The 26,413-nt window shown below is 36.8% G+C and overlaps 1 protein-coding gene across 1 annotated transcript in view; it reads right to left on the minus strand.

Moving 5' to 3' along the window:
* shank1 (SH3 and multiple ankyrin repeat domains 1) overlaps nucleotides 1–26,413 on the minus strand; it is a 108,699-nt gene that overhangs the window by 34,791 nt on the left and 47,495 nt on the right. The window contains exons 3-15 of the mRNA XM_020933231.2: nucleotides 26,109–26,312; nucleotides 25,390–25,461; nucleotides 24,760–24,868; nucleotides 24,304–24,458; nucleotides 23,248–23,415; nucleotides 22,156–22,272; nucleotides 21,521–21,598; nucleotides 21,072–21,138; nucleotides 20,664–20,830; nucleotides 18,791–18,912; nucleotides 17,881–18,041; nucleotides 12,429–12,539; nucleotides 11,860–11,935 (exon numbers count right to left, since the gene is read on the minus strand). Of these exons, the coding sequence (XP_020788890.2) occupies nucleotides 11,860–11,935; nucleotides 12,429–12,539; nucleotides 17,881–18,041; nucleotides 18,791–18,912; nucleotides 20,664–20,830; nucleotides 21,072–21,138; nucleotides 21,521–21,598; nucleotides 22,156–22,272; nucleotides 23,248–23,415; nucleotides 24,304–24,458; nucleotides 24,760–24,868; nucleotides 25,390–25,461; nucleotides 26,109–26,312 (1,607 nt within the window). The remainder of the gene's footprint in view (nucleotides 1–11,859; nucleotides 11,936–12,428; nucleotides 12,540–17,880; nucleotides 18,042–18,790; nucleotides 18,913–20,663; nucleotides 20,831–21,071; nucleotides 21,139–21,520; nucleotides 21,599–22,155; nucleotides 22,273–23,247; nucleotides 23,416–24,303; nucleotides 24,459–24,759; nucleotides 24,869–25,389; nucleotides 25,462–26,108; nucleotides 26,313–26,413) is intronic.

The following is a 26,413-nucleotide window of genomic DNA, read 5'->3' on the forward strand; positions in this document are numbered from 1 at the left end:
GCGCCGGTGAGAGATGGCGAGAAAGAAGGGTGGCTGTGGGCAGAGGAGAGCGCGCTACCAAGCCCCTTCATACTTAAGGAATACGGAGCGGAGGAGCGAAAGAGGGGAGAGAGGAGGAGAGGAGGAGGAGAGGGAGAGATGCTTGGCTGTGACTGCGACAGAGAGAGAGAGAGAGAGAGAGAGAGAGAGAGGGGAGAAGACTGAGAGAAGGAGGGGCCGAGGTGCGTATGAGAGATTCGTTTAAGAGGATAGAACGGCATACAGAGGTTTGAATAGGGTTTTTTTTTTTCAGCCATTTCTTCAAAGCCTGCATTATGGTAGCATGATACCAGCCCCACCTCCCACTATCACTCAATGTCATCATCGCCCATTCATAAAAACAGCGGGGCCCATGCAGGAGTTATTATCTAAAACACCTGTGGATTTGAAAGCACGTTCAGTGGGAATTTCAGCCAGTTGGGGGCGCTCATGCCAGGATTGAACTAAACATGTTTCATAATGTGTAAGAAAAAGCTGTTTTTCAATGTATTTTTGTTCTAATATATATGCATTATGTCATTTATTGATTTTTAAATGGCCAAGTAATGCCTAAAAAAAATAAAAAAATATATATATATATATATATATATATAATATATATATATATATATATATATATATATATATATATATATATATGAAAATATATATATATAAAATATAAAAAAAATAATGATGCTTTATTCTTTAGAACATCCACTTCAAATATCACTAGGGATGCAACGATATCCAAATCTCACAGTACGATATTATCACGATGTGCATCTCAAGCTACGATATTTATTACAATATTTTGAAAAGGCTAATATAATTGTAGATGGAACTCTTTTTTGCTTTTAAAATACCTTGACAAGATTTTGGTGTGAATTATTTTAGTCATAATCCCAAGAATTCATGTAAAAACATATCTCTTCATGTTGTCTGCACTGAAATGAATCATGGGATATATAATTTCCTATGTTTATAAGCTGTTGCTACTATAACACCATGCATTTAAGCAATGGAACTTGTGATTTAATACATTGTGACAGCCCACGATATTATTGTGAGACTTTTGATGATACGATATCACGATATTTCGGTGATTGTTACATTCCTATAGATATCGCTGGGTGGAAATCACATGGTGAGATTTGGGGCAATACATGTAAGACTAATACAAATCCAGTATTTACCTTGCAAAAAAAGGACAATAAGAAGAATCACATTGTCAACTTACAATGAACCAACTAATGCAGTATTTATAAACCTTCAAACTCTGAAATTTTATGATTTAGTTGACCTTTACACTTTGAAAATCATTTTCAAAGTAAACAACAGTCTCTTGTCAAACTCAAAATCAATTTGAAACATGAAATGGCCAATATGAGCTCAGAGGTACGGCCATGTTTATCAAAAAGAAAATCAGAACAAATATTATGAAATGTTGTATATTTGTTAAAATGGTGGACCTCTGGAACATCTGTACAAAAGATGTAAAATTGTGCACCACTCTTCATTTTAAAAAGAGGTTAAAATGTTTAATTCTGGGCAGATACATGAATTATGATACTCTGTTTGTGCTGTAGTACTTTGCTGTACTGCTACTGATTTGTTTGTTTCCTTTTGCTGTATTTACGAATCTGAACTGGTGTCAAGATGACGCTCTGACAAAGGAATAAAGGTTAAAGTCATAATAAGCTCAAGCTTCAGCCTACACCTTTTCGGTCAGTGTATGTTAAATATGACTATGGAGTAATGTCAGAATATACCTGTGACCGAAATAAATTAATCAGTCAATCAATCAATAATTACATGGTAGTACAACATATGACTAATATTCACAATGGCATTACAGTATTGCAGAAATCAGTCACAAGTCAATATATGCGTTATTATAAAAAGTCAGAATATTCAAACAGGTAAGAGCAACACCAACAGAATCCAGCACAAAAATATGACAAATCAGTAAAACTATATAATATATAATGTAAACATATACATTCCCATATACTTTCCCATCATCTCTGTTGCAATCACTAAATAAATATAAGGACATGTATTTATTGTCATCTACTGTTACTATGTCGCAAAACGACTAAAAAGGACTGTTTGATTTGATGATACAGTATCGATATTGTGGGCTGCTGTATCGATATATCGCCAATAGTATTTTTAGGTATATATTAATAAACTATTTTGTGTAAGAGCTACAATTATGTTGGCACTTTCACTGTTTTGATGAGTAAAATGGATGTTTTTCATATTAAATATGCACAAACTTAGTAGACTTAGTAGACTTTTAGTATCACAGCCATGATTCAGCCTTTGTTTTTCATTGAACTGTATCGAATTGATTTGAAATATATTCATCGAATCGCATTGGCATCTGGCAAAAAGACTATTGATGAAAATTTATAGTCCTTGTATTTTTTTATACATGTATTTTCTTTTATATTAACATGTGGTCTTCTACTAGTTCAGATATAGCTCAAGACCATTCTAAAAACGTAGGAAAGACCCAACACCGTCCAAGTGATTTGGCTGTTGCCGGACTATTTGTGCTTTATGCAGTATTCACACATGGCGGTTAGACATTGGAATTCTCTCTCACTGTGGTATAAGCAGTTTTAAATATTCTTTTACTCCACACATAGCCACAGCTGCCCTGGGGTAGACTGAAGGAAATGAGGCTGCCAGTCTGTGCCATCTGCCCCTCTGACCACCACTAACACTCACACACACCACATTAATGCATTGGCACAGTAGGGTGTCTTGCCCAAGGACACAACAACAGTATGCAGTATTGGTCAAAGCTGACGTCTGAGCCCGTAATGGAAAACCCAGAATCCCTGAAAGAGTTAGTGAGCTGACCATGAGACAGCTGCTGAGGGACAGAAGCTAGGAAGGAAGGAAGAAAGGAGGCAAGGAAGGAAAGAAGGAAGGAAGGAGGAAGGAAGCATGAAAAGATGGAGGAAAGAAGCGTACTGCAAAAAAGAAGTGAAACGTCTTCTGAATATTTGATTTGGCTAGTAGCAGTTTTCCACAATTTCAGATTCACAGTTTTCTTTAACCAAAATAATTCAACTGGATTCTGCACTAGTGTCAAGCAAGCAATAATCGCTAAGAAAACCATCCAAAATGTATAGAAACATGCATATAAATTCTCTTGTTGTCATGATACTAACATTTTTAACTCAATTTCGGTACTAAGTAAAAAGTATCTAGTATTGAGTAGTAGTAGTTGTAGTATTGATTAGTATCTGGATATAGATTTTTTGACAATGCACACTCAATTACATAAGCAGGGCTGCAGCAATTATAAGACGTGAATAGTCAACTACAAAAATAATTGCAGTCGCATTTAGGTGTGTGCAAATTAGGGATGTAACAATAATCGAAATATCGTGATATCGTATCGTCAAAAGTCTCACAATAATATCGTGGTCATCGTGGGAGCATATTTAATTACATACCTCTTTGCTTAAATTAATAGTTATGGTGATTTTAATGTCTTTCTTATTCTGTAAAGCACTTTGTGTTTGAATTCTGCTACACAAAAAAAACTTGCCTTGCCACAGAGCAGCAGTAGCTAAAAACAGAGGAAACTACATAGACCATGATTCTTTGGTGTTGTCAGTGCAGACTACATGAAAAAATAACTGTTTTAACAGTTATTTTAAATGTTTTACATCTTAATTTTTCATATTATGACCGTGACAAAGGCTTTTCAAGGCTTTTAAAGGGAAAAAGTTGCATTTTAACATGAGATGCAAAAATATCGTGATTGTGAAAATATGGTATCGAGGGATTTTGACATCGTTACATCCCTAATGCAAATATATAGAAATATAGGTTTATCGTATCATTTAATTTGATAATACAGAATAGATATCGTTGGCTCCTGCATCGATACATTGCCAAGAACATTTTTAGGTATATTTTACTAAATCATTTTGTGTAAGAGCTACAATTGTGTTGATATTTTAACTGTTTTGATGCGTAAAATGTGTATTTTTCATATTAACTTTGCACAAACTTAGTAGACGTTTAGTATCACAGCTATGATTTAGCCTTTGTTTTTTATTGAATTGTATCAAACTGATTTGAAACATATTGTACAGACTTGCATTGAACCGAAAGTGTAAAATGTATCGTATCGTGGCTTATGTATAGAGGTATGTATCATATGGGCAACTTCTTAATGATACCCAGCCCTTGTTGTGTTTCAATCTTAATTGTTATCAGGACTTTTATAATAAGAACAGTATTAAATTACATTATTAAATAAAAATGTTGAAAAATAATAAGCAATTTCACATTTTCATCAATAATATACTGTACATATTCTCTACAGAAGCCTAATATCACCATATTTCAACCTTTATTTGGTATAATTTATTCAAAACGTCTCAATGTACAATAAAAATAATCTTTTGAAGAGTTGACTAATAGAAAAAGACATTACTAACTACGTAGTGGACTTCTAAAACAATTGTTCGTAGCAGCAGCAGCTGTACAAATAATTAAATAAATAAATAAGATGAGAATTAATTCCCAAATCAAGACAAACATTCCTAATTGTAATGCACTGAATGCTCTCACAGAAAATCACTGCCCAACAAAAAAACAAAGCATTTTATATTATAGGCTAACCATGAATCATCTGCATACTCACATCATGTCTCCATCTTTATTTGGTTCATAATGTATTTCAAAATTCATTCATTTGAAGAAAAATGTATATAACTGACTAATCAACTAAAATAATCACTTTTGGAGCCCAACAAACAAGTAAAAAAGAAAATAATTAAATCAAGACAAACATTCTGATACTATTTTTTCTAATGCACTGTAATCTCTCACATAAAATCACTGTCAAACAACAAAAAACAAAGCATTTTATATTATAGGCTAACCATGAATCAGCTGTATACTCACATCATGTCTCAGTGTTGTCAATCAAAGCCCGGTTCTCCATTTTTATGTTGTGTAGTCCTCCAGTCTGTCCCTGTGTCCCTGCTAAACCTGTCAGTCGCTCCCTCCTCTTCCTCCTCTTCACCCTCTTCCTCCTCTCCCTCCTCTTCCCTCTTTAGCTCGCGCATGTTGTCATCTGTGTGAGCTAGCATGCATGTAGCCGAGAGACAGCAATACAAAACAAAGGGAGGGGGCTGTTGGGTAGTGTAGTACATAAAAAATATAATTGATACAAAAACTACCATAGAAACTAGATGCTAACTTGAGCAGGTATCAGTACTAGTTTAAGGGTACATTGTGTAACTTCTGTTGGAGGATCTGTCAAATGCTTTTCTCCAAACCTTTCTATCTTCATGGAGACTAAATCAGACCAAGTTACAGGTCAGATCTGTGGAGAGGCAGCGACGCTCACAGTCAGAAGGTCTGTTTTTCGAGGTATTTTTGAGCTATAATATATATAGTATATAATATATAAAACCACCTGTAACAGAATAAATGTAAGTTAAAGCTGTTTAATGTCACACTGTGGAACATTCCAGCCAGAGCAATGACATCTCCATAGAAACAGGCAGGTGCCGGACTCTCCACCAAAGAGTTACAGGCCAAGTGGTAAAATTGATATGAATTCTGTGATAAAAATAAAAAATAAAGATACAATTAATTGAAAGTTAGAAATGAAATAAAATAAACTCCAGATCAGTTGAAGAATGGTTCAAAGTGTTATACAAGGGTAAACAAAGATAAAATGTTGAACCATGACAAGGAAAAAATGTCTGGAAGAGTGACAGGCAGTTGGTTCTCATCCAACTCTCTGATATTTGGATATCTGTCCCTGACCCTGTGGTTCTTATCCAAAAAATACATTTTCAAACTGTATAGGAGGTCTAATTTTATTCACATATAGCTGCTTTTAAATGATGGCATATGGAGCATTTTCCAGAACTGGAAATAAAAAGGTACCGATATATGATTTTTCTTTCAATCTACAAAGTCCTACCCTGGCAATTGAGTTTTATATTAAAATGCATTGAAACTCCTCTATAGAAATAGTTTACCCATCACTAACAAAAGTACAAGACAGTATATAAAAACCTACAGGACTATTATATTAAAGGTCATATATTATACAAAATAGATTCTTGAGAACTTTAAGAAATGTTATAATGTTGTTGCCTCCTCAAAAACATACCTGGAGTTGTGCTTTGTTTCATTCACACAGAATATGATCATTTGAGTAATCCCAGTTAATTAGTTTGCATCTCCAATGATCAAAATGCTCTGTTCCACCTTGTGATGTCATGAAGCAATAGTTTTCAAGTTAACAGCTCCCTTTAGTTCAGAAGAGACTGGCAATTCCAGGTCTGAAATTATTCAAATTATTGTAGTTAAGGTGTATGGAGTTTAAAAACAGTATGATATCATAGGAGTGTTTTCAGTTTGAGAGAAGGACTGAGGCTAAATACGCAGGGTTTGTGTGTTAAACATGTGTGAATGAAACAAAACACAACTCCAGGTCTGTTTTGATGAGGAAACAACATTATAACAAATCAGAAAATTGCATAATTTGGGCCCTTTAATGTAATCTATTTCTTACGATCTTCAAAATGATAAAAATCTCGTGCAAAATGTTGTTACCATGACACTGTTGTTAATGTTAGCTTGATAAAACAGTTAGCGTAGCATGGCGGTGGCAGCAGCAGCAATAGTGTATGGGACTTGTCCTTATTTGACCCTCCATTGGACCAGAACTGATTTCTTTTTGGCGGAGAGCGAGCAGCAGCGTGTAGTTTACTCCGAGCATCTGTGGCGCTGACAGGAAAACAGAGAGGGCTATAAGCAAGATTAAGACTGGAATTACCGAGCAGCCATTTTAGTTTGATTAAGAAATGAATGGATTTTGTACATATGAAACAAAAAAACATTTGTCCAAAAAAGTAGCATCTGTCTGTGGTCAAAGCTTTTCCTAAATATTATTGAAGTCTAACTCTGTATTTGAACATTAAAGGAGGTTAAAACTGGAACTTCTGTCTAAACAAATAATATAGGACTTATTTAAAAGTATTATTTAAAGGTGCACTGAGTAACTTTTTTGGTGGAGGGAATGCAACGTTGCAGTGTTTGTTTCAATGTTTTTTTATGGAGACAAGCAGTAGGCCAAGTTACAAGTCAGATCTGTGGAGAGGTGACCGAACTCACAGTAAGAATGCATGTTTGAAAGTCACTTCCGAACAAACACCAACTGATGAAAAAAGACACATATGTTTGATACCATACTATAAACAATCCAAGCCAAGCCATAACATCTCCATGGAAACAAGAAGGTAAGAAAGCCACCAGTGCAGCTTTAAAGAAATGACTAAATCAGACATGCAGAAAGAGTATGATTTAGCTGCATTGACTAATTAGTGTTGCTGTTAATTGTTAGAGCAGTGAGTCCAGTCTGATTATGAATCCTGTCAGCGCTCACAGACAGTCACTCTGTTATAATGTCACGCTTTGTCATGTACCGTAGTCGAAAATGAATAAAGACACACATGCTGGCTCTCTGTTTATACAAAATGTAAAATCAATAATAAGGTCCTAAATACAGCAGCAAGATCTGACGTAACAGCAAAGACTGCATTTAGTGAAGTAACGTCATTTCATTTGCAAACAACCAAATATCAAGTCTCACTATATTTAAAAACAACAACAATCTGATGACTCAATATTTAGGCATTTACAAACATCTTCTGAAATGCACTTGAGGGATAATGGGCAAAGTGTCATGCCCAAAGACACAACAACACTATACACACAGCGAGGATTTAACCACCAAGTTTTGTTAAGAGCAAATATCTTTTTCTGCAGAATGCTTAGTCTGGGATTGTTGGTCAAGATGTTTAAACTCAGATACTAATTGACACTTTAACTAGTATCAAATACTTATTTGACATATCGATACTAGGGGTGGGATGAGACATAATTTTCTCAAGACAAGATACTCCACGACAAGACAAGACTTTGACATAATTTGTAATAAATAAGTACTGCAATCCATTTCACAATTTTGGCTTCACTTTTTACATTTTTTTGATGTAATACTTTAGCAGCCATTCTACTACTGCTTTTTGGAACTACAGCTTTTTAAACTGTATAACTCACCAGCTCTTAAGTCTTTTTTGTCCAAGCCAAAGGTAAATTCAGGGGGAAAAAAATCTCACAAGATCATTTCTGTCATGTGTGCAGAATTTTATGGCAATTTTGTCCCACGAGACCCTGTGATACGAGATCTTGTACTATCTCTAATCAATACTGAAAAGAATCACATAAATTGGACAAAACTGGACTGCTCCTGAATAGTTTTGGAAGGGTCTTTAGAACTTAAGATCACATGGTAATATTAAGAGACACAGTAACACTTTATAATAACTACACTTATTCATGCCTTAATAAAACATGAACAAAGACCTAAATCATAATGAACAAAGAGTTTATTAGGAGTGATTCAGACTTACAAACTTTAATACCCTAACTCCTAACTCTAACCCCTTAATTAGTTCTTAAAAGTGCACTATGTAACTTTTTGGTTGGGGCTCCGTCACCTGCTTGTTTCTATGGAGATGTCATTCCTTATGCTGGAATGTTCCACAGTATGACATTAAACAGCTCTGCCTCACATTTATTGAATTACAGGTGGTTTTATAGCTCAAAAACAACTAGAAAAACAGACATTCTGACTGTGAGCTATGGTGTTGCCTCTCCACAAATCTGCCCTGTAGCTTGGTCTAGTTTGGTCTCCATGAAGATAGAAAAGTTCAGTGCCATACTATGAAACATCAAACAAAGCAATAACATCTCCAAAGAAGAAAAGCATTTGACACACCCTCCACCAGAAAAGTTACACAGTGCACCTTTAAGCCTAAAAAAAGTGAAGTTGAATTGCTTTGAAATTTTAGTATCGTGACACTAGTCTAGATAGTCCCATAATTGACCCAACCCCCTCAACTCAAACTGGAAAACAATATTATTACCTACATGTTCCATATTTAAATTAATTGTGGCCATGTTACAGTCTTAAACCCTGGATTTCCAAGTGCCCTTCACGCTTTGACCTCCAGATGGCGTCACCGCAGGGAATGGAGGGCGATGAGAGGAAAATTAAAAAGTACAGGAGACCGCTGGAGCGTTGATGAATAGATTGAGGAGGAGGAGCAGAGAGGGGCGCTGCAAGGAATTATGGGGGAAATGCTCTTGACCTGTTTAGCCACATGCCAAGATTTGAAGAGAAAGTAAGGGATACGAAGGCCTTTTTCTGACAGTTAACAGTACAATAATAATGCATTACTCTGATACAGGGCTTTCTCAGATGCTCAAAATTGCTTTACATCAACTGCCATGGATTTTTTGATGGCTGATATCCATGAAGATTCTAATGGATTACCTTTTTAGAGTTCAGTTCAGTTTGTTTTCAAGCCTGACAGTTTCGTCTGCTCACTAGCGATCTTCTTCAGTGTGGTCACGTGATGTTGCTGCGACATGACTGGTCAGCTGATTTAAACAGGTTTTGGAGCTGTCTTCCTACCGGTGGAGGCAGTAGGTATGGGACGATATTGAAATTTGATGACATGATTAACTGGTCAAAATAATTACAATTAACGATTACATCACGATAGGTATTAAATTTGTTGACAGTTTAGAAATGTTATGGATAATTTGAATTTCAATGTTATGAGTTCCATGCTTAAACTACTTTTATATAATTGTATTTTGTTATAAATCAAAACAACTACAACCTAGTGAAGAGCATTTTTTCTACACATATAATGGCAATTCTCTTTGTTGGCAATATCATGATAGTATAAAATGTGTCAAATGATTCTAGTGAAGGTGTATGGAGATTAAAACACAGTAGAGCACTTCCTGTATTACTACATGACATCACAAGGTGGAACAGAAAGTTTTGTTTGTAATATGTTTCCAAACCGTTAGCACAGTTAGCTTTTAAGTCCAAGTCTTTTGTCACCAAACTTTTCTGACTCTCGTGTGTGCGTGGTGATTTTGAACACACAGATGAGCCCCAATTCAGCCCGTGTGACAGTGAAGATCACCAAGTATCACTTACTATGTTAAAGAAAAAAAAAGTCCTTTAATGGTTACATGGGACCATCACAGGACTTTTATTCTGATTCCAATAAGAGTGCCTTGGACTTTTTTATGGACGTTGAATTAAGTTACCCTGAAGCACTCACTTTCTCTGTCTTTTTAGGTGTTAAGACCAACTTTAGAAAAACTACTAGTAACACTCAAACACATGCAAGGGATTAAATACATTTGAAGGTATATTTGCAAAAGTAACAACCAAATACCAATATTTCTGATCAGCTATCCCACTAACCTATGCTTATTTTTAGGTATGTAACAATAACCAAAATACCATGAAAACGTATCGTCAAAAGTCTCAAAATAATATTGTGGATCATCACAATATATTGAAAGTCAAGATTCTTTGCTTAAATTCATTGTTATGGTGCTGCAATAGCTAAAAAACAGAGGGAACTACAGTATATAGGCCATGATCCTTTGCTTAGTTTCAGTGCAGACTACGCGAAACTGTTATCACTCATGTTTATATCTTAATTATTTGGACAATGACAGAACCAACAGCTGGTCACAGAACTTTAAATGAAAAAAGTAGCATATTCACCTCCACAAAAACATTGCTAAAAATATAATACCATGAGATGCATATCGTTAAAGAGATTTGGATATCTTTACCTTCCTACTTATTTTCACATTTAATTCCCAGATCAACTTCAGAAAATACCATAATCGTTGTAGCTTATTCGGCTGCAGTCCATGCGTCTCCACACAGCTTTAATTATCCATGACGTGTGTGCTAGCACCATGTTCGAGCATATGATGTGAATTCTCGCCAATGCTAACAGCGACACTAGCACGAAATGTCAGCGCTGACGGAGAGCCTGTTAATAATAAATGATCATGTGTGAATGTGCCACTATGGAGCAGTCTATGGGCTAAATAATACATGGGACTGTAATGGCTGCGTTTCCATGTAAATACATCCAGTTTGTTTAGACCGAAGCTGGGACCCTTAAATGAGCGCGCCTGGAGTCAAAGCAACCTTCATCACTACAAAGATTACTTTAACACCATTGATAATGTATTTGACAGGCCTAATATAAAGAGAGAGACAGCATCAGGGACTAAGATGTGTAGAGCTGAATGGGCTAAAATACAATACTTGATGGTCGCAATTAGGGGTGTCAAATTATCGCGTTAATTGCGATGAATTAATTACAGTCATATTTAGCGCGTTATGTTTTTTTAATCGCGTTAATCTCATTTTTAATCTCTAACTTTACTGTTTCTGTATGCGAGTTGCTTTATTATAAAATCTGTTTTTATGTGTTGTTGGGACAATAACACACACAAAAAAAAAACAAATTTATTTATTTTTTTATTTCGGTAATTCCATTCATTGTCGGAAACCCACACAAAACGCGCGCAGTAAGAGCGATGTAAACGTCATGTTAACGTTGGCGGCGTCAGTCGCACAATGGACGAGGTCGAAGAGCCAGTAGAACAGAGGCAGCAGTGCACAGGTAAAAACACATTCATGTCTTGAAAATTCTTCTCCCGACGTGAGATATAAAAGAAAATAACAAATATAAAATCGCCTACAACTTAAATGTCACTGGTGAAAACAACCTGCATAGACTCATGATGTCTGCACTACTGTCCTATAGTGACCTGCCACATGAGGGGACACGCACACAAACAAACACAAACACACACCTTCAGTCATCAACAGAGATGACTGAGAACACGCGGATCTCGTCTCCTTCTGAAAACATGTCCTACCTTGGTGCGTCAAAGCTGTCGTAGGATCCCACAGTGTAATGGCGGAATAATCTTTTGGCTCTTTCTCCTCGACTTTCTGAAAACGCAAAAAAACAAAAGCAATTACATAGACACAGTAGCACTTTCCAGTACATATAAAATGCTTGTATTGCTTGCAATCCCAGGGATCACAACGTTTCCTTTCTGTTACCATACTATTATTGTGCTACAATGTGATATAAATGTGATCAATATAATGTGTTTTCTTTAAAGCCCCACTGTATAACACTTTGGCCAAAAGATAAATAAGCATGCATCCTTTCTATGTGTGAGCGTTCATCTCCACAAACCTGACTCTTATTTGGCCTGGGGGAGGGCCCACCTGCTTGTTTTCATAGAAATGTTGTTCCTATAATATTCAACAGTATGGCATAAGACATATCTATCACCATGAGAATGTATAGTTTTAATGATCTATTTCCATGGAATCATGTAGGTGACATGCCACCTCCAGAAAGTGACACAGTGTTACTTTATCTAAATGTCCGTGTTTGATCACAGGTGATGTTAGCTTGTGAGCTTTAGCATACCTGATCTGTTGTCCTGTTTGAGCAACACCTCCTCCACACAGTCTGAGGGGAACCAGCCCGTCCTGCCGCGGACCGTGCCCTCCCAGTATCCCCCCTCTCCAACGCTCAGCACTGCGAAAGTGTCAGGCCAAAGGGCACAGCGTCAATCAGAAGTTTAACCACAGAAACAAAGACTGTAACTGAAAATATACACTGCAAAAAAGGACATCTACAGGAGTTACAATGACATGAATTCAGAATATATATTAAGTACTTTTGATAAGTTTAGATTGGACTTAATTGTTTCAACATTAGGGCTGCAACTAACAATTATTTTGGTAGCAAAATAGTCAGGGATTACTTGTTGTACTTTTTTTTTTTTTTTTACATCATTTAATAATGTCTCAATTTTATTATAAACATTTCTTTTAATATGCGTTTTAGAGTCTGTATAGTCCACATAACAATAACTATTATTATCAAAATGATCAAAATACTACAATTATTATTATTATAGTATACAGTGTATCAACAATGTCAACAGAGGCCTATATAATTGTAATTATGGTTTTGTTTGTTTGTATTGTCTGAACAGAACACTCATGAAAAAGAGTCTGGTACTCTCATTGTGCTTTTCCTGTATAAATAAAGATGTTATGGCCCATACTCAATATTTACCAATGTTGATCTCAGCATTATACACTCAGGTACAAGGCCCACAAAACACATAAGTTAAGTTGTAATTACTTTCGCAAATGAACGCTACACACTTCTCTGACACTGCATATCATATAGTGTAAACATACAGGTACCACTTTAGATTCCTTGCTCTTCTATTTCAGAACATTTGTCGAGTCACTAGTGAGGACCACGCCCCAACAACAGAATACGATATTTACTGAGGATGGATAGATGTGATGGCTGGGAACTCTGTTTCAGGTGGTCGCCCAGCCAATTCAGGACCCAAGAGACATGGGGTGGGAGGGAGGCGGTGTTGTCGGGTAGGCCTGTATAAATAGGGCTTCTGGGTAATCGAAGGCGTGGTTGAACTGAGCTGTGGTTGGCCGGAGAGGAGCAGACAGAGGCTGAGGCGTGGTCCTGCCCCCTAATCTCAGTCAATCATATTAACTCCACGTAAATACTGGCCTGAAAATTTAGCCGATAACAATACTACTACACTACTTCTGCAATCATGTATGAACCATGTGAACCCATTCCCGATATCACCAGTACCAGTCATATCTAGAACAAATATAATGCATAATAAATAGACACAACTTCGAAACCTTAAGTACAATAAATTATTTTACCTTTCCAACTTTTTAAGACTTTTAATTTAATTATCCTACGCAAAATGATCTCTTTATCATATGACCTCTTGTATATAGCTGAGTTTTTTTTATTACTTCTTTTTCTATTTTATTTTGACTTGTGCATATACATTTATATAATTATGTCTTATTTTACATGATACAGTATCGATATTGTGGGTTGCTGTATTGATATATTGCCAAGAGTATTTTTTGGTGTATTTTACTAAATTACATTGTTACAGCACTACAGTTTTGTTGCTAGTTCAGAGGAAGGAAACTTTTTTATGCAGCACATTTGACATTTTCACTGTTTTTAAGATTAAAATGGGTGTGTTTCATATTAACTTTACACAAGAAGTGGTTTAACCAAGACTTTTAGTATCACAGCCATGATTTAGCCTTTACTTTTTATTGAACCATATCAAATCAATTTGAAATATATCGTATTGAATTGTATCAAATCGTAAGCTCACTGTATTGAGATACGTATCATATCGTGGCTTATGTATCGAGGTATGTATCGTATCAACAAATTCTGATATCCAGCCCTAATTATTACAATGTATATATATTTTTTACTCTTTGTTATTATATTATATTGTGATGTGTGAGCTACTGTGTCCAAATAATTTCCCTTGTGGATCAATAAAGTTTGTCTAAGTCTAAGTCTAGCATGTAAGAAGGCGCTTTTATTCCATCATAGCTAGATCATTTTGTTTTGAACACGAGCATTACAACAAATGAAGTAATCAGTATTATTACATCTAAACAGATCAAAACTACTCCAATCAAGAGTCTGAATTCAAGTCAGTTTAACTTATCTAGACATTCTTTATTGCAGCATGTAACAAAAAATAAATAAAAACACTGATTAGACACAACTGAATGGAACAGAAGACGGGGACATGCTAACGCGCTACATACTCACCGAGGCATACATACCTGTGGACAAGTTAGACTCATTCACAATCACACACAGATTCATACCTGCAGGAGACATGGGCACAGACAGAGACAGACCTCAAACTACCACACGCAAGGCTGACAGGTGAGACAGGTGCGACAGGTGCAGGGGGGAGACAGGTTTTAGCATAGGTCCATGGGTGAGACGAGGAAGAGGGCAGTTACAGTATACAAGTGAAATACTGTGACTCAAGTAGTATCATTTATTGAAAAGAACATTCAAATAGAGAGTATGGATTTTATAATTGTTTCTAAGTAGTGACTGACCCAAAAAGGACAAAAATAAACACAAACTGTGGAGGGCGCCATGTTCCACCAGATTTACATGCACCACAGTTTGAGAAACACAGAAATAGACCTTAGTTTGCAACGTTTTAAACATATATATATTTTCTAGTTCAAGCCTAACAAATTCCTGCAAGTCCAATAAGAAAGTCATTTCACATTTTGTAAAAGGAATAAATTTGGAGACAGGGGAATACATCTCAAACTACCACGTGCTATGGCTGAAAGGTGAGACAGGTGCAGAGAGGAGCATAGATCCATGGGTGAGGAGAAGGCAGTTACAAAATAAAAATGAAATTATGTTACTCAAGTAGTACGTACTAAGTGAGAAAAAACTCTAATAAAGAGTACAGATTATCTGATTTATGATTTAGTATTGATATTTGTATGGGAAAAGCAAAAAATACTAAATTGATATATTTCTAAACAATGAAAATAATATTTAAAGTCCCACAATATAAGATTTCAGGCAAAATATAGACTGAAATAACTTAAATAAAGGTGTTTATATCATTACATGTGTTTTTACTGCACCAATAATCTTTCAGAAACATTCACCCTTGCTGTGAGGGGTTTGCTCTCCACAGACCTGACTTGTAACTTTTCTGTTGGAGGGTCCACCACCTGTTTATACATGGAACATTGGCTACAACTGTTCTTTTTAGGCATTATAACTAAATATTTAAAGAAGGGGTATTTTACTTCTGTGGGGTATCAAGAGCCTAAAGCCTCTTCAAGTTTGCTCAACTGATTTTGCACCTCCTCTCTTCAAGTATTATAAAACTCACGTTGTATTATTATGTGGGTGTAATGTATGTTTTAGTGTATAACATTGTTTTGTAAAAAAAAAAAAAAAAAAAAAAAAAAAAGGTTGGAGGAATTAACAATCATCTTTACTGCCCTCTGCTGTTTTTATAGCACTCTGCACATTTCCTAATACAAAAAGTATGTACTATTATACAGACATTATTATTTGACAACTAAAAATACAGGACAACACCTTTATTTTGTTTAAATAATGTTTAAAATAGAAGAACATTTTGTTTCTTTTGGGTAAATTGTAAACAGATTTCGCCCTATTGTGAAAATTTCCAAAAATTTTTCAACTTTTCTTTGCAAATAGCTTCTTGATTATTTACATTTACAGCAGGTTTTATCCCACCAAATAAAGTCAAAATTTGAGGAAAAAAGCTGTCATACTCACTTTATGGCTAAGAAATACTCTTATTTTTTGTGCAGAGAAAATTATGTAATATACTGGTATATATTTTTATGATTTACTAATTGCGATCATTAAATTAATTACTAAAAACTATGGTGAAACTGGACAGCCGGCAATTTTGTCATCCATAACGCAGGGAGATGTTCTACACTGATGAGCTGTTTTTGTAACACTCCTTCCCAGTTCAGTTTGCTAAAAGCTAAAAGGTATTATTAAAGCTATAGATTAAATTCACTGCATTACTAATGGCCCCCTCTCATCAGCAGCCTCCACATTATATAGAGTTTATAAAGAAGGGTTTGGGTCTGGGCCAGAGACACAGGTGAGAGCAGATGGTCAAACATATGGACCCCACACACTGCTCCAGTATTACAGACTAAAGAGGAAACAGTGGAACAGTGAAGACAGAAATCTACACAAGCTATAACAGACAGCTGGGTCTTAAAGAATGAAAGAATGCCTTTACCAAACTATCTAGTTACATGCAAACTACTATAACAATATTCTAACCAACATATTCATAAATAAGTTAAAGAAATAAGTACATAGCTTAAATAAATACAAAATATACACTTAATGCCACAGGTAATAAAATTTGGTTTTACAAATGAGACACTCAAAAAGACTTATTTAACTCCTTAACCCTTACAACTGAGTCCTTTACTCCACTTTACTCTGTTTATCAAGCTTAAACTTTCTTCTGTATTTGAGTTGTTTTTTAATGATAAACCATTGGCTGTGTCCGAATGTCCACCCTAGCCCCTAACCTCTCATTCACTACAGAGGCCCACACTCTTTAGCACCCCCTATAGTTCACTCATTCACAGAGAGATTCAGACACACATCTCACTGCTTTTGGGTGACGTGACTCTGGTGTCTGGATGAAAAAAAGTCAGCTAAACTCCGATTTCTGTCATAAATAATGATCAGATCAGGCTGGCACACAAGAGTTTATGGATCAATAATAATCATCTCACGCAAACAGACTGGATTATTTGCTTTTTTTCTGAGATGTGGAAATTTTCACTCTTTTAACAGCTGGAGCAAAGGCAAGCAGCTAGCGCACCTTTGCACCATAACACTTTAATTAAGAGTGTTTTATTCAGAATCAGGGATCAATAGAACCATGAACCAACGCTTTTGTGTGCTCCATTCAGTCGGATTGTGTCCCGTTAAACACCTGTTGCTGAACGCCATTGTTTTCCTGACTCTCACAGTGCATTGTGGTCTATATTGACCAGTCTAGTGACCACTGATGCCCACTACTTTTCAAGGTGCATTGTGAGAAATTTTCCATGCATTACTTTTTTACCAACTTGACATTCGGACTCCCCTAAAGATGGCATGACCCCTAAATATTGCCCTTTGTAGGCAATAGCATGAACATTTGGACACAAATTTTACAAATTTGCTACCTTAAAGTGTCATTGGTGCTCTTATACGTGCCAATTTCAGATTATTCTAGTCTGTCTTTTTTGTGAGCTCATGAGAAATGTTGAAACTTGAGATAAATTTTGGCAAAATGCGATCTTATTTGTAATTAATTTGAGGTGAAACGCTTACAATGTATTCTCTATTCTTATCTCTACAAAGTTGTGTGTCCTCTAAGATATCTATTACATTTATTTACAAAGACATTACGGATAAAACACAGTGATACTCGGTGATGCCATGACAGACACATACTGACCTTTGACCCGGTCTCCTTTGTTGAAGCTGATCTCTCTCTCGCCCTGAGCCGAGTGAGAGCGAGTGGCCACAAAGATCCGCCCCGGTACGGCGCTGTACAGGCGTCTGCGCTGACCGGCCGTTTGCCCCGCGCCCGAGGAGGAGGAGGGGGCAGGGGCAGGGCTGGGGCACAAGAGAGGAGAAGAGTGTATTTTTACTTGAAATGTGCTTGACTAAAGAAATTCAAGGTGGGCTTAAAGGTGTACTGTGTAACTTTTCTGGTGGTAGGTCCGTCAAATTATTTTCTCCATGGAGATGTTATTGCTTTGTCTGGAATGTTTCATAAACATTTGTACTTTCATGGATACCAAACCAGACCAAGTTATAGGTCAGATCTGTGGAGAGGAGATCTAGGTATTTTTGAGCTATACCCCACCTGTAATTGAATAAATGTAAAGTAGGGCTGTTTAATGAACATTCCAGGCAGAGCAATAACATATCCATAGAAAAAAGCAGGTGACGGATCCCCAACCAAAAAGTTACATAGTTCCACTGTGTAATTCTTCTTGTGGAGGGTCTGTCAACTGTTTGTTTCCATGGAGATGTCTGGAATTTTCTACAGCACGGCATTCATCTTAACAATAAAAAAAAAAAAGTAAAATAAATAAGCGACAACACAAGATGAAGTTACAGGTCAGATCTGTGGATAGGCGACTACACTGACAATGAGAATGCATGTTTTTAAAATATTTTTGAGCAATAAAAACACCTGTAAAATTACTGAATGTAAGATATATACATTTTTGGCATACTGTGGAACATTCCAGGCAAAAAAGTAAAATCTCCATGGAGACAATTACATGGCAGTTTCTCTACCTGAAAAGTTTTAAGACACATCCTGTTCACAGATCAATGCTCTAAATGTCCCTCACCCTCCTCTTCGGCTCTGCCTGCTGCGGTCCTCTTTGTCTGGGATCCTGCCTCTGGACGGAGACCTGGTCCTGGCTCCTCGGGGGCTGCTGGAGCTGCGCAGGGTCCCGGTGTGTTTATATCCCTGAGACAGACCACACATCATATGATATACTGCATTATGTGGTTTTTACAGGTAATTTAACCATTCACTAGATCTTAACAATTTTTATGAATATGTAACTGCATTTCTTAGTTCGTTGTTCAATATTTCTATACTACTACTATAATAGGATAATGATATCTACTACAGCAACACTTCACTGTAGTCATTATTCATTCACTCCACACTCAGTGGGGGTAAGGTTCTTCTGTACTTCTGTAGTTTACCACTACTGCCAGCCAGCCCTTTCCATGATTAGTCATTCACCACACCACATTCATACATAGGCAAGGAGCTTGGAGTGTCTTGCTTAAGGACATAACAACAGTGCTCGGGTTGGTGAGTGAACTCTTCAAGTCAGTGGCTCTCAAACTCTTCAGTCACAGTACCACCAAAGAAAAGAACTGGCTTTCAGAGTACCACTAGAACTAAACCAAGTCTGTAACAGGACTATTCCAGGTCTAATCTAGGACTAAACCTGGTCCAAAGGGGTACATCATTTCCACTGTAGTTCAAAACAGGAAATTATCCAAAGGAAGACAAAAAAGTTGATAAAGTGAGCAAACCCACAGTCCTACTGAACAAGTAATTCATTATAAAATGTGTATATACTAGTACAATTACTTTCTAAATGTGTATGAAATTACTTACAACTTACAAGCCCATTACTGCCGTTATACAAAGAGCTCAAACTGTACGCCTTTAATTAGACATTACACCGTGGTCCACTGCTTCACATTTTTCACATTTCAATAATTCATTATAATGGTTCCTCCAGCACAAAAAGCCTGTGTTGGAGACTCATTCACACACATAAGAGAAACAGCATATATTAAACATGTGGTAAGTCTATGTGTGATTTTATGACATGAGCGATGGCGGTACTACACGCTTGGATACTCATGTGCAGCTGCATAATTTATTTTCTACTCACTGAACGTAATTAACTTCAGTGTGTAATAGTGACCAATTTGTCTACGCACCTCTGCTTTTGCACAGTACAGAGACATAAGCTGTGTGAGTATGTGATAAAGAGATAGGAGAAGGTTTACATGTATTAAAGGGCTAATTGTTTCCTCATCACAAACGTACCTGGAGTTGTGTTTTGCCTCATTCACACAAATCCGGCATATTTAGGTTGTATCCCTATCCTAAATGAAAAACACTGCTCCACTTTGTTGTGTGGTAATACAGGAAGTGCTCCACTATGTTTAAACTTGATAAACCCTCATTAGCTACTCAAACATTTTGAAGTACATGAGTTATTTATTTAATTTAATTTCCTCTTTTTTTCTTAAATTGAGTTCATGTTCATAGCTAAAGTGCTCAGAAAGAGTAGTTTAGAGTTAAAAACAAAAAACAAAAAAGAAGAAAGAAATTCAAATTGGGGATTGTATTTTAATTCCTGCAAAGCAATGTTTTCAACAACAGGATCAGTTTTGTTTTATTCCATTTTTGTTTTAAGGAAATAAAAGCTATTTTCAGTCTCTACATTGTTATCAGTCTCTACCAGGTATTAAAAGACATTTAAATCCATAGTAGTGAAATCAGTATCATAAGTATCCCTAGTAATTACTTGTAGAATATAACAAAAAGAAAGCAATTTTTTTCATTATGTAATTCACTCTATCTCTGAATGTTTATACTGTATATGTGTGGGGAATTGTGTCATTTTTGTTATAAAATTGGAGTAAATTAATTCTGAAAACATTCTACACATTTCTGTTTGTTACCTGCACAGAGACGATGTTGGTGGTGGGCGCGTTGGGCACTGCCATCCACTCGGGCAGGTTCATGCTGCTGTCACTGTTGGCGCGGAGGAAAGGGTGAGGGGGGATGGTGAGTGTCCTGCTGCTCTCTCGCCTCTGGGGGGCGTACTTCGGGGACTCCACAAAAGGGACTGAGAAAAGGAAGACAGCTTCAGCTTTAGCTGGTATATTTGTACTCTATCTCTGTTTTAGTCCTATACCAATCCTCATCTCTTTTTTTGAACTTTCTACATGAGCATTTTTACTGAATTATTTTCATTGTACTCCACATACAACTGTCACATTAAGACAATTTAAAGTGTGATATTTTGCTGAAGAACATACATACAATAATAGTGAGAGTTCTAACTACAGATACCATTTACTACTCACCCACATCAGTGTCCCTGTGGTTTTTGATGATCTCTCCCAGCTCAAAGTGCCCGGACATAACAGCCACCTACAGAAGGTACAAGTGGGAATAATTTTAACCATAGTTTTGAAAGATAAATAACTTTCATAGCTCAAAAAAAAAAAAAACTTGAATTGTGACTTAATCAATATCTAATTTGAACAGGTATGAAATATGTAAGAATCCTGCATATACTGTACGCCCTTTAACACTTTCATGCCCCAGTCCATAAAATGTTTTAACAACATGGACTGATTGTGTAGAGCCTGTTCTACATGTTTTTGTTTTCTGTTATGCATGTTATGTTAATGCTACTGACCCCTAATCTGAGCCAAATTTCTTCAGGAAGAGACAAAATAAATGTGAACCTGAAACATGAAACCTAACAGTATACATCTCTAAGTTACACAGCGTACCACGGCACCATCACCTGGAATGGAGTCTGCCCGCTGTTGTTCTTCATGTCTTTGTTTGCTCCTCGGTACAAAAGGATTCGAGCACAGCCTTCCTGCAGCACACAGAGTCAGAGTGTCAGAGTGAGAACGAAACACTACAGACTGAAGTTACTAAAGGTGAACATGTGTTAGAATTGTTTGTAAAACATGTACAGTATGTCTATGTTGTATTTGAGAATTGACAATTTCAGTGGATTAGACTGTAGGCAGGACATATACTCATCTTCATTATTACCTTTATCCATTATCTCAGTGTTTCTCAAACTGTGGTACTTAGACATCTCTTCAGTTTGTGGGTTTGTCTAATTAAGAGTAAATTTTATCAATTTTATCTAAAGGAGGTCTCTTATAATGTCTTGTTTAGAACTACAGTGGAAATCATATAGTCCACTTTTAGACCTGGTTAGACCTGAAATAGTCCTGTGACAGACCTGGTTTAGACCTGGTGGTACTCAGAAAAGGCTAGATCTTTTCTCCAGTTAATAGGTAGTGAACATGCAGAACAATTTATCCACCAGTAGGAGGCTCTACAACTCCATCTGACACACAGTAAAGCACTGGGAAGATAGTTTATTTCTCATATTTCTTGTGTCATGTGTTGTACATTTACCTTATTGTATAAAGCACAGATGTGCAAGGCAGTGTTTCCAGAGGCATTCTGGGAAGTGGAGTCCCCTCCATAAAACAGGAGGTGCTCCAAGTGCTGAGAGTTGCCATTTTGACAGGCCTGAGAAGAAGAGAAGAACTAAGTTAATATAAAAAGAGAGGAGTGGAGAGAGTGGAAAAGAGTGAGAGAAGGAGAGAGACAGAAAAGGAGGAATGAAGCGTGGATGTGTTGGAGGAGAAAGAGAAACAGGAAGCGGCAGGAGGAGGGCTGAGAAGTGACACCTCTCGTTTAATTAACACCATCTTTGAACCTGAGAAAACTCTGAGGCCAATAATAACAACAAGGGCAGAAACTTCACTGTGCATACAACAGTGAACACAATATACTGCACATTTAAAATCCGTAATAATAATTAGAGTATTATGTACTACTAAAATTAAATTAAGTCAACTGGACAAAATAATAATAAAACTTGGGCAACTGGACGACTGAGGGTTTACACAGGCATCTTCACAGTTAAATGTTGTTTCATATTATTCACGAGTTCTAGAAGAAAACCCCTCCTGAATTTCCTTCCCACCTTTCCCCATTTAAAGGATATCATATTTTAATTACGTTATTGCCAGATACTTCAAATCAGGAAAGAATCCTTATGCCTGGTAACACTTCAGACATCTGTGACATTGGAGATGACAGAAATAGGGTGAATACCTGTTTTTTTTAACTCCAGTGTAAAGGATGAGGTCACATGATGAATGGAGGAGTAGAGGATGATGGGTAATGTAGTTTCATGACAAACAGACACTGGAACACAAGATACTGGTGCATGAAGACAAACAGACATAAATAGAATTGCATGTGTCCAATATTTTAACATGTCAAATTTTTATGTTGTAAAATTTAAAGGTGCAGTATGTAACTTTTTCTGTTGGAGGATCTGCCACCTGCTTATCTCTCCCTTTATTGGCGTGATATCCATTTAGAGTTTGTCGACTGATCAACCAGAACCCGAATCCATGGAGACAATCAGGCCCTCTTCCAGAAAGGTTACATAGTGCCTCTTTACATTAATGCATTAAAATACATTTTTTGTACCTGATGTGTCTCATCCCAGCCGTTCTCGTCCCTGATGCCCAGTTTGGCTCTGTGGTACAGCAGTGTTTCGCAGCAGGAGGTGTCGCCCCCTGTCAGCACAGTGTGGTACAGTGGTGTGAGCCCTCGCCGGTCCTTGTAGTCTGGAGACGCTCCCAGAGACAGAAGCACCTGGAAATACATGGACAAAAATTATTATCTGTTGGTAAAAAGAAAACTATTGCAGCATGAGAGTGGTCAGCATAGCCTTTTTAATGTTTTATTTAGATTACCAAAAACTTGAGAATTCAATATTGTCTAACTATGGGATATTCAAGTTCTTTTGAGAGAAATATCCAAACTTAAGATCCACAAATGTTTTTTTTATTGAATTGGCTCCACAACCTCATGGCATTAAGTCCTTTAAAGGGCCCATCTCATGCAAAATCAACTTTTCAGATCTTTCTACCTTCTAAGAGTTAAGTGTGGGCCTTGTATATGTAGCTGAAGTGTTTTTTAGATTGATTTGTTGTTTTTTTTAACAAATTGCAGCATATTTCTGCCACCCTCCCACGTGACAACAAACTAAAGCCTGCTACAACAATAACGCGGCCAGCTACACCTATGACGCATTTGACGTAGCAGAAGGCGCTTCACTTTCTCAGGACGGGCGGGGGATGAGCAATAGCCTGCCTTTCATAGTTCCTGGTCTGTGACTGCCTCCAAGAAATCAGTAAGATTTCATAACTATTGTGTAATGGATGTTCCAAAACCCAAATTGTGCTTGTATATGTGCATAAGATACAATATGAAAAGAGTTATTTTGCGTGATATGGGCCCTTTTACTAACAACAGTCACGTACTGTATTTGGGGTTGAATAATGGCACTACTTTCTGTAGCAACTGTGAGAATCATTTGACTTTTGTTTATTTAAACTGACAGAGAAGATGCTGAACTTTGTGCCAGTTTTTGTTTTGTGTGGACAGGCTCAGTAATTACAGAGATATGAACCATAAACCAGGTCCACAAATCTGAAATCTGACAGTTAAACAGAAATTCCAATAAAATATTTGCTGTACCAGGAGGGCAGTATGGCGGTGGCCGCGGACAGCCTTGTGCAGAGGAGTGAGTCCGTCTTTGGCTCTGAAGTCGATGTGGGCTCCGTTCTCCACCAGGACTCGGATGGACTCTCCTCCCCCTGGCTCACACTGCACGGCCAGGGACAGGGGTGTCTCTGAGAGGGGGAGACGCATGTCAGATTAGGTGTAGAAAAGGAGAAGGTTTTGATTTACAATAAAAAATGTTAAAAAAAAAAAAATTGAGGGAGGACGACAAAAATGTATATATCAGTTATTATTTCGATTATCACCATGACAATATTCTGAAATGACTTAAATATTAGAGCAGTAAGATGGATTCTCACAATATTTGTGAGTTCACAAACTCATAAGAATCCCTCTTGGCTCCTGCTTTATTTGAACATAAATGTTTCAATGTATCTTCCACCTCTTCATAAAGGATAATGTAAAACTCACCTCCAGTGTCTGCGTCCTGATAGTTTGGATCCAGGCCTTTGTCCAAAAACTTTCCCATTTTATCGACAGCACTGGTCTGAATGTAGTCCATGAATTTCTTCAGGCTGGCCTGAGGATGGACAAATGAAAGGTAAGTTATATGAAAGTTATGCATGAAAATTTGCATTTTATAAGTATAACATTGGTTGGTTATGCTTTGTAACGATTCAATTATAACTGAATAAAAAAGTATTGGCTTTTTTTATGAAGGTGGTTCACATTAAATGGATATAACAGACGACCTATTAGCACCACCTTGTGGCTAATGTACAAATATAGGATAAGAAGAACATGGTCACTTTGAGATGTTTATTTTTTTATAATATAAAGTCATTTTCAACACAAAAAATAGACGTATCATAGATCAATATCCTCTGCAAGTATTCAGGATAGGTCCAACTTTGTTTGTATTTTTCAGATTTTTTCAGTATGTATACTAGTGTGTTATACTAGTGGGTATGATATCTAGCTCCAGTAGTAGTGTTAGTACAAATTAGATCCTGTTTTATTTTTTTGACAACCCCATTAGAATTAAGTCCATTTACACATACTGTTTAATACAAAACACACAAATAGCAAACATTAGCATACCTTGGTGTGCAGTTTGGCCAGTTGCTTCTCATCCAGATTGGTCTGTTTATAAACTCTGGTTTTGTACCGAAACTTCGCACAGAGACAGAGACAAAACGCAGGGTTAAATTAGACTGTCCTGGATTTAAACAGACTTTGGCCTAGTTCTGAAATATAAAGATAAATATACCCAATAAAACCCCCAAAAAACAAATGGTACTGGACAGTGAGAGGAGGAAGAAAAACTACCAACTTTATACTAAAACTAATGTAAAAAGTTTTTAAAAAGTAAATAACTCAAATAGAAGTGAAAGAGCAAAGTTACTACTGCTAATGTAATAGTAAAACAACTCCTGGAGCTAATACTTAAAGTTGAACTATATAAGTTTTGTAGTGGAGGGTCCGCCACATCTGTGATTATGTTATTGTTCATTGCCCTTGAAAGTTCCATAGTATGGTATTATTGGTGTGGTCTGTCTCCATGGAGACAAGGAGTTAGCAAGGAGTTGTTAAAGAAAGACTGCATGTTTTCCAAGGTATTTTTAACAACAAATTGAATTAATATATGATAAATACATTTAATGCCGTACTTTGGAACCAGATAAAGCAATAAAATCTCACTGGAGACAAAGAAGGAGCAGACCAGAAAAGTAGTGCAGCTTTACTTGCAAATTTCTATCCCAAATTGGCTATTGATCTCAAGCCTTGATTATCTCCACTACATTTTGGCAGCTACCTACCTCCAGATATGGCACTCCCTTCTCAAAGGATTGTGGGTATTCTCTTAGGGGGCGCTCTTCCTCCAGGAACTTGGCGTCATGTCCGTCTGTAGCGGGCTGGAACAGGCCGTAGTTCAGGACGTCTCTGAGTGACTCTGTGAGGGAGCACAGGACCTGCTGTTTGGCCTTCCACACTGTGGCATCAGGGTTAAACCGGAGACACTTCTATGAGAGGGAGGGAGAGAGGGAGACAAGGAAGGAGAGGAAGGGGGGGTAGGGAGAAGAGGAGAGAAGGAATACCATGTAAATAAATAGGAGTTTGTAGG

This window comes from Boleophthalmus pectinirostris, unplaced genomic scaffold (assembly GCF_026225935.1).
Source record: "Boleophthalmus pectinirostris isolate CB_2022bp ecotype Guang Dong unplaced genomic scaffold, ASM2622593v1 HiC_scaffold_17, whole genome shotgun sequence".
NCBI lineage: Eukaryota > Metazoa > Chordata > Actinopteri > Gobiiformes > Gobiidae > Boleophthalmus > Boleophthalmus pectinirostris.